A 9119-nucleotide genomic window follows, 5' to 3' on the forward strand; every position below is an offset into this window, starting at 1 on the left:
GTAAAGTCCTAATTGACGATTTGACAAAAAAATCCTAAACTTTATTTTTTTGACAAAAAAATCCTAATTACCGGCTAACCGGGAAAAAAGGGTAAAAATGTCAAAAACTGCCGGTAATTTGGACTTTACTGTCAAAAAAAATAAAGTTTAGGACTTTCTTGTCAAATCGATGAAAATATTGGGACTTTACTGTATACATATATGTTTCGGATAACTTCTAAACAATTCGAAATTCTTAGGCTACAGAACCGGAGCTCGGCAATGTATATGTCGAGCATGTGTGACAATTGACATGACAAACACCACCCATGGAAGTGCATGTGGCATGACAAAATAACTAAGAAGCTTGGTACCCTTTCCCAAGTCTCTGTCCTCCTCTTATCTCATACTCACAACACTCTCTTCATCTTTTCCCCCCCTTCTCTCTCATCCTTTTATTTTCCAATTCCTCTTGTTTGGAAAAAGAAAAGACAAAACTGCACAAATGGTCCTTATGGTTAGCTGAAAATTGTCACTTTGGTCCAAAAAAGTTTGGACTAGCACTAGAGGTCCAAACTTTTCATTTTGTTGTGAGTTTGGTCCAGTTATTTATAAACTTTTTCATAATGATTATTTTGCCCTTTATTTTTTTTCTTTTTCAGTTTTTTATTATTTAAATATTTTTTTTATTAAAAGAAAAAATAAAAAAGAAAATTTACATTTTCAATTTTATTTTTATATTTTTTATAACAAAATAAAAAAAATAAAAATGAAATCTCTCTCATATACAACATCTCTCTCTCTCTCTCCATCTGGGTTTGTTTTGATAAAAGAGTAAATTACACTAATGACCCCTATGGTTTGGTGTAATTTGCACGTTTGGTCCCTAACTTGTTTTTTTAACTCGGAAGGTCCCTATTATTTGTTTTTGTTACGTGCTTGGTCCCTGTCTTACCTAAAAAGACTACTTTCCCTTGATTTTTTTCATTTATTTAATCGAACACACTCCCAACCTCACCCCGTCACCTTACCTTACCTACCCCATCATTTTCCCTTATTTAAATAATAGTATTTTTAGGTAAGATAGGGACCAAGTGCATAACAAAAATAAATAGTAGGGACCAAGAGTGTAACAAAAACAAATAGTAGAGACCTTCCGAGTTAAAAAAATAAGTTAGGGACTAAACGCGCAAATTACCCAAAATCATAGGGACCATTCGTGTAATTTACTCTTGATAAAACCCAAGAACATCATCATAAATTCAAGAGCACTCAAGAACATAGCATCACCACCATTCGAACACCGTCCGCCATCACCACCGTCCGCCATCAACACGGTCCGCCACTACCACCACCTAAAAATCATTCTTGAAACAAAAAAAACACACACACACACACGGCATCTGGGTTTGTTCTTGAGCTCTTCCCAAAAAAATTATTGCCAAATCTGAAGCTTCATCAAGAGTTCAAGAACACACACACACACACACATTGACATTCAAGAACACATTCATGAACCCCATATCTGATTAACATAAACACGCACGAAATCAGATCTGACAAACACACACACACATACGAAATCAAATCTGATGAACACACACATACACACGAAAGCAGATCTGATGAACACACTCACACACATGAAATCAAATCTGATGAACACAAACACACGAAATCAGATCTGATGAAGGGCTTTCAGATCGAGTTAAGGGGTTCTCGGGTTCACATCTCTGATATCCTCGTCAGACGACGAGCTCCTCCTCATATGAGTTGCCTTCGAGTCGCACACGATGGAGCTAGAGCCGCTTGTTAAAGCAAGCCCTAGAGCCGCCGTAGAAATGCTTGTCTCCAAAATCGGCTCACGTCTCCGATCTCGTCCCTGATAATGAAGAATTTTTTGTATGTGTTTGTGTGTGTGTTTCCAGGGGACGAAGAAGAAAGAAGGAGAAATTCTTGTCTCGAATGTTGATTTTTTCAAAGAGAGAGAAAGAGAGAGAGAGAGAGAGAGATTTCATTTTTTTTATTTTCTTATAAACAATTATAAAAATAAAATACAAAATGCAATTTTTCTTTTTTATTTTTTCTTTTAATCAAGAAAGTATTTAAATAATAAAAAAACTAAAAAAGAAAAAAATAAGGGCAAAATAGTCATTATGAAAAAGTTTATAGAAAGTTAGACCAAACTGGCAACAAAATGAAAAGCTTGGACCTTTAGTTCTAGTTCAAACCTTTTTGGACAAAAATGATAATTTTCAGCTAACCATAAGGACCATTTGTGTAGTTTTGTCAAAAAAAAAATGGTAGGTTGAGGTGGAGCTCCATAGGAGCAAGACCACTCTCCCATCCTTGATAAATGTTTTTTTTTTCAACAATGATATTGTATTTTTAATATAAGGTGCACAAAACATAATATTTCATAATATTTAGTTATTTATGATATTAGAAGTTATAATCTATTTAAAAATGATTGTATATGACTTAAAATAAGGAGTATGATATTGGTTTTATACTCAGTTAAAATGTTCAATTATCAAACACAAGCTCTATTTTTTTATATTTTTGTTGGTAGTTTTTTTTGGAAGAAAAAGAACAATTTTGTGTAATTCTATAAAACAAAACTTGGAATCATGTTGTTCGTGTAAAAAGATTAAAAAACAAAAATTTAGATATCAACAAACAAGACATTTATTGTCTAACTCTTTATGTTAGGTGACCAAACAACATTTTGGGCACATCCTTAAATCCCTATAACAACTCCTCACCTCCCATGTCCACAACAAACATCGATCCTAACATGTTAAGACTATTATTATGATTTATGAACAAGGCGGACCTAGGTAGCCTTTTTTTTTTTTGGCATTTAATATTAATTTTATGAATATGTAAAAGATACAATGAACTTTAAAACACACAAGACGTATTTATTGTTGTGAGTTTGTCTACCACTTGCATCTTTTTATTAGTTCGTTCAATTGTTTGGTAATAAATTGTGAAACAAGGCAGATTTGAATATTTGATATTACAATTGAATTTGAACTCATTCTATAACCAATTTACATTGAGCAAAAAAAAAAAAAGTCATAAAATGTATTCTTCCAATATTAAATGACGCTTAGTCACAAGTTACGGAAGAGAAACAAACTTATAACAAAATCATTCAAACATTTAACAAATAAATACATCTTCTAATATAAAATTTGAATAGATACATTCATTTTACATACAAATTTAGCTATTATTAATGGACCATAAAATATAATCATATTATACACATGAACATCATTCAACTTGCAAAAACAGTAACTTTTTATTTATTTGCTAACTCAAAACTCATTCACAAGAAATCTTGGGGAGTTTTCTGCCTTCTTCATGAAACCAATGTAGTCTATAAGCACAAAAATGTAAAATTTTGACTTATGGATACAAGTGTGTGTGTGTGTTGTAAAGAATGAATGAATATGTACACTCTTGAAATGATCTTTAGAACCACCATTACTCTATTAGCTTTGTTTAGAGCAAACCTAGTAGCGTTGATTCATGGTTATGGTGGTTACTTCCATCTTCTCAGAAGTATGACTTGTACTCTGTTGTACTACTGCTCATAACCATCTCTTCTTCTTCTTCGTCTTCAGGAGGCATGTTGAGATCAAGAAACCCTCGAGTTTCACAAAAGAGGTCATTGCGTTTCTTGATCACATTCGTGTTTTCTTTATTCATTTTAGCTTCGGAAATCAAGTGTGATCTTTTGTGGCCACCTAAAGCTTGGCCTGAAGAAAACATCTTTAAGCAAATTGGACACTCATGTGCTCCCAACACCACTTTTTTCTTCTTCAAACAACCAACACCAAGATCGAAACTTGATAATTCTTGATGACCTTTAGATGTTTTTGGATCAAACCCTTTGATTGTTTGATCGTGATCTAACACGGGTTTGTTTTCGTTTTGGATTTTTGAATCAAAATCTCCCTTTAGCTTGCTGTGACTTGCTTTATGCCCACCAAGTGCTTGATAAGAATGAAAACTCTTGTTGCAAGTAACACACTCGAATTTTCTCTTACTTGAATCCTCAAATTCACCAAAACCTGAATCCAATTTGTCATGTTTTATCAAACCTACCTCAGATCTTCCAAGAAAATCAAAACCAACTTGAGTTTCTGCTAATTTCTTCATCTTGGAACCATTACCAATCAAATCTTTACTCAAATTTACCAAAACAGAGGAATTATAGTGATCGGTGGATTCAAATTCATTACCCCATTTCCCCAAATCTCTAGAAAGCATCATCAAAGATATAGCAACATCTGTTTCTGGTTCTTGTTGGATTTCGGACACCATACTTGTTGAAGCATTATTACTACTAATTTGATTACTATTAGCATTCAAAGAAATTGAAGATGACACTGTTGTGATTATTGCAGTTGCATTAGAAGCGACTATATACCTTTTGTTTCGTCTGTTTCTCGATCTCTTTATTTGACGATTTTTGGCATCTGAATTCTCATTATCTGAATAGCTAATCCAAGAATCTCGATTCAGACTTGCAATATTCTTGTTCTTGTTGTTTAAGAGTTTGATCGAGTGACATTTCATATGCCCAAACAAAGCCTTCCACGATTGAAACCCTTTTCCACATTCTTTACAGAGTTTATCGAGAACAGTCGAACAAGTTTTGTTCCCGACCTGATGATGATGATGATGATGATGGTGATCAGTGGAGCTGATTACATGAGACCTCATATGACCCCCCAAAGATCTTCCACAAGGGAAGCTCTTGTTGCAGTATTTACACATGTGTTTCATCGATTCCTGATCAATCTCTTCCATTAATTTCTGATCGAATATACGAAATTCAGATCAAATTCAAGAACAGAGCCAAACGAAAACTGTGAATTATATTTGAGTAAGTAACAAGACCGAAAGCTCAGATCGGGAGTGCGTATTCAGAAATCAGAATTAATCCTTCAAGATTGAAGTGAAAAACGAAGAACGAAGAACGCATCTGGCATTTCATGGTATTAATTCTTGATGAAGAAGATGATTGAAGGTAGCTAGTATGGAGTAGAAGGTATTTGGTTGGTTTGTTGAGAATGGAAGTTAAATAAAAGGGGGATGATGGGTCGGTTACCTTTGTTGCTAATGATGGCGAAGAAGAAGCAAAGAGAAATTAAAGGAAAGAAGTGGTTTACACTCACAGTCACACTCTGTTTCTCTCTCTCTCTCTCTCTCTAAAGATTCATGGGTTTCTTTCTCTCTAAAGGTATATGAGAGAGAGAGAGAGAGAAGAGAGAGAGAGAGAGCTAAATTTGGAGGACGATTGGAGAAATCCATGCATGGAAGCAAGGATAGAAAAGAAGGTAAAGCAAAGAAGGCCGCACGTGTACTCGGAGTAAGGATCCTAAGGCAGCAGAAAATCAACGGATGAGATTGCGCCACGTTGGTCATCTGTATGGAGTATGGTAGTGGAAGCAAGATCCTCTCCCCCCTGATTCTACCCCACATCTCCAGCTAAACTATTCTCCCTTGGAAGCACAAACCCCACTAGTAGTACTACCCATTAAAAACAAAATGAATATTTATTTATTGCACAATTTATTTTTTTGAACGGCTATTCTACAATTTAATAAGTGATAAAACTATGACGGAGACGATTTTTTATTTTAATTTTATTATAAGAAATATAATTTTTTTATTTTATTATAAAAATATGGTATGAATTATGTAAAAATTAATATATTTTATGGTTTTTCGATTTAATCGTCTAAATAATTTTTTTTTTCCAAATTTAGCCGTTAAAACTATGTAAGCTTTATTTAGCAAGGTGAATGATTAAATTTTGAGCAAGGTTCTAAATAACGTAAGGCGTGGCTTGACGGCAAGGTAAAAGTTAAGCCACGATAAGTCTTGGCCAGCCATGACGTTTTTTAAGGTGTGACTATATTATATACATAAAAAGATATAAATCATATAATTATTGAATTTTATCAAATATATGAAGTTTTTAGAAGTTTTATATTAATATCTAATAGAAAAAAGTTAACAAAAACTCATTTATTTTAGGCCCGATAAAAAAAACAAAAGAAAAAAAATCAAAAAAACTCGTGCCTTGAAAAAAACTCGCGACATAACGCGATAAGGCGCGCCTTGACACGTTATTTGGACGCCAAGCTTAACAAACCCGCCTTAGACGTTTTCGTAACGGCTACACCATGCCTCGCGTCATGGCACGCCTTGAGGCGCGCCATGACACGTTTTTTAGAACCATGATTTTGAGTGATAGAAAAAGTAGTCTTCAAGAATATGTAGGCTCTAAATGTGGAAATTGTTCAAATTATATAAGCTAAACAGTAAATTAATAAAATCTCATTTGGTTTGTAAAAAAAATATACGTAATTTTTTTGTGGAGATCCACAAATTCCATATGCCTCTCTTGAAATATGATTGTCTGGAACAATGAAATTGAACAAAACGACGTTTTTAATTTCTCAGACCTCTACAACGATTTTTCGGGAGGGTGTGCGGAATTTATAGCTTAAAAAAAACTCAAACTTTTTTATTAATTTTGGAAAAAAAAAAAAAACTTACTGTTTTAGCTTAGATTTTATTTTATTTATTTATTTTTTTTAATTTTTTACTTTTTTTATAAAAGTTAACGATTTATGATATTAACATATTTCATAAAATAGGTTTAAGCCATTGTAAGGGAAGAATCCATAAGCCAACATAGTTGAAATTTAAAAGGTTAAGGATATATTTTATAATAACAGCCGGTTAGTTTTAGTTTTTATTTATTGTAGAAGTATTTGGTAGAGTAATTATAAGTTTTAAAAATATATAAAATTTTTTAAAATGACTATTAATAACAACCTAATAGTTTTATTATAATGAACATGAACTTTTAGACTTTTGTTTAAAAACTATTCAAAGTTGTATTTTGATTAAAAACTTGCTGTTCTAAAATAAAAGTTTTAAATTTATATTTTTAAACAAAACTTCTTTTTTCTATAATTCGAGTTATAAAAAAAAAATTAAAGTCTTCAAATTTCAACAAACATTTAAAAAGTGGTTTACAAGCATGAGGTAAAACTTTTAGAAGTGGTTGGCATAGTAGGATCCCTTTTTTTTGTCATTTTGGTGCAACTTTCAAAAAGGATTCAACTGATTTCACTATGCTACCAACTAATTTTATTGTCCTTTTTTTCCAAAGTTTATAAAAGGGTCAAAACAAGATAAATTTTGTTGGATAAGGTTTGCAAAAAAGTATAATCTTTTTAGTATATTCTTAAATTATGTATCTTAATCTCATATAAGTATTATTTAACGTAACATCCGTATTTTTGGTTAGGCAAAAAATATATTTTCATCGCTTATAATCCTAATCTTTTTATGAATTAATGAAAGAGAATTATTTGTATGTATATGTGTTATGTGTATATAAACATGTATTAATAAATATGGCTAAAATAAACGTTGGAAATAAAATATTATTTAGAACAAATAATCTAAAGCAAAAGTTGTGGTGGTTGTGATGGTGATTTTATATATATAAAGAACACCTAAATCTGACTTTATATAAAAAAGTTATGTCCGTTTGAAGTTTCACGTTCAACCCTATACGACAAAATGTGTCGTAAATAGTGAATCAGAGATAGGATGCTTATTAGCCTAAGTAATCTAAACGAAAGTCGTAGTAATAATAAAAGTGAACTCGCGCATATAAAGAACATCCAAATCTGACTTCGTATGGGGAAGTTGTGATTTTTCAAAGTTTCAGCATAACTGTGTCAACACAGAAATCGAAATTCAAATCGGTTGATTGTTAGCCAAAACAATCTAAACGAGAGTTCAAGATCTCATGAATAGGATTCTGTCGATATAAAAACAGACGAGAACAAAATTTGTATGAAAGAGTAATGATTTTTATACAGATTTTAGCATTCTCAACCCTTTAAAAATATAAAATTAAAAATAAAGTGAGAGTTAGCCGATGCGCAAGGGTGAAAACGAAGCTCATATGAGAAACATACGCATGGATATAAAGATCATTGAAAACAAAGCTCGTATGAGAAAAAACGTCGAAAACAAAACTCATATGAGAAATATACGACTTTTTGAAGATTTTCGAGAAGCACGGCGCGCAGGGGCAATGTGGCACACCCGAATTCTGACACATGGCAGAAGACAGGAGGAATGACGTTGCCTTAAGAGCCCAACGCGCCTTACCCAAATTTAGCTATAAATAATTAGCCATAATTCCTCATTTCCTCACACCTTCAACAATCACTCTCTGCATTTTCTCTGGAAAGTTAGCTCAAATTTCCATAGATTTTTAGAAAGTTTTAGCGGAGCCCTGAATCGTCAAAGAGATAGAAGTTTTCAAGTCGAAGTTCTGCTTGTGAATTTTTCGGTTTTCACTAGAAATCTATGTAAGTTAAGTTGACATGGTTTACGTTAAGTGTGCATTATATTTAAGTTCATTATCGTTACTATGAACCTATAAAAAAGATTTATCAGTAATTCTATGTCATAATACTGATTGATCTATGTACGTGGATGATGTCTAAGCTAGATTTAATAAGATGTTTAAAGTGAGATTTCCAAAAAAATATACTTTGTATACTAAATGGACCCTACCTCCGATATGATCTTACCTAGTTGCTCCTTATCAGCTATATGTCACTATTCGTTGGGATTGTTGATGAATCTAAATTATTGTCATTATAGACACAATAATTACGAAATAAAGACTAGGACTTAGTGATATTTATACCTAGGTCTTTCAAAAGGAAAAGCTAAGGTGTTAGGCGGATCGCTACCTAAATCACCAATCATCCACTTTTAGCAAGTGGGTGCATAGTCACTTTCATCTTACACATAGATATGAAGTATTTAGATAATTAAATGTTATGTGTGCCTATTATTTGTGTTCTGGTCTTCTGGATATATGTGCTAGTTGCAATAATATGATATGATTTTACTGCTATATTTATTTTATCATATTTAAACTATATCGGGTAGTGAAAGGGTTATGGGAAAATAAAATAACGGTAAGACTTAAGAGTGTGATATCTCCAAATTTACGGTCATTTTAAAAATTTTATTTATGTTTATTTAAAACGTTTGTTAATGCAGAATTAGTC

The 9119-nt window shown here is 32.3% G+C and overlaps 1 protein-coding gene across 1 annotated transcript; it reads right to left on the bottom strand.

Moving 5' to 3' along the window:
* Nucleotides 1-3270: 3270 nt before the first annotated feature.
* Nucleotides 3271-5331, bottom strand: LOC145052443 (zinc finger protein ZAT9-like). The gene has a single exon (XM_079000265.1). It carries the CDS (start codon nucleotides 4804-4806, stop codon nucleotides 3547-3549), a length of 1260 nt encoding a protein of 419 aa, XP_078856391.1. The 5' UTR covers nucleotides 4807-5331; the 3' UTR covers nucleotides 3271-3546.
* Nucleotides 5332-9119: the final 3788 nt, after the last annotated feature.

Source organism: Lactuca serriola, chromosome 5, assembly GCF_051521515.1.
Source record: "Lactuca serriola cultivar US96UC23 chromosome 5, Lser_US96UC23_V15, whole genome shotgun sequence".
In the NCBI taxonomy this organism is placed as follows: domain Eukaryota; kingdom Viridiplantae; phylum Streptophyta; class Magnoliopsida; order Asterales; family Asteraceae; genus Lactuca; species Lactuca serriola.

What these genes read in the sequence shown, in the direction of transcription:
- LOC145052443 (XM_079000265.1), bottom strand. Translation starts at nt 4,806, where the DNA reads ATGGAAGAGATTGATCAGGAATCGATGAAACACATGTGTAAATACTGC.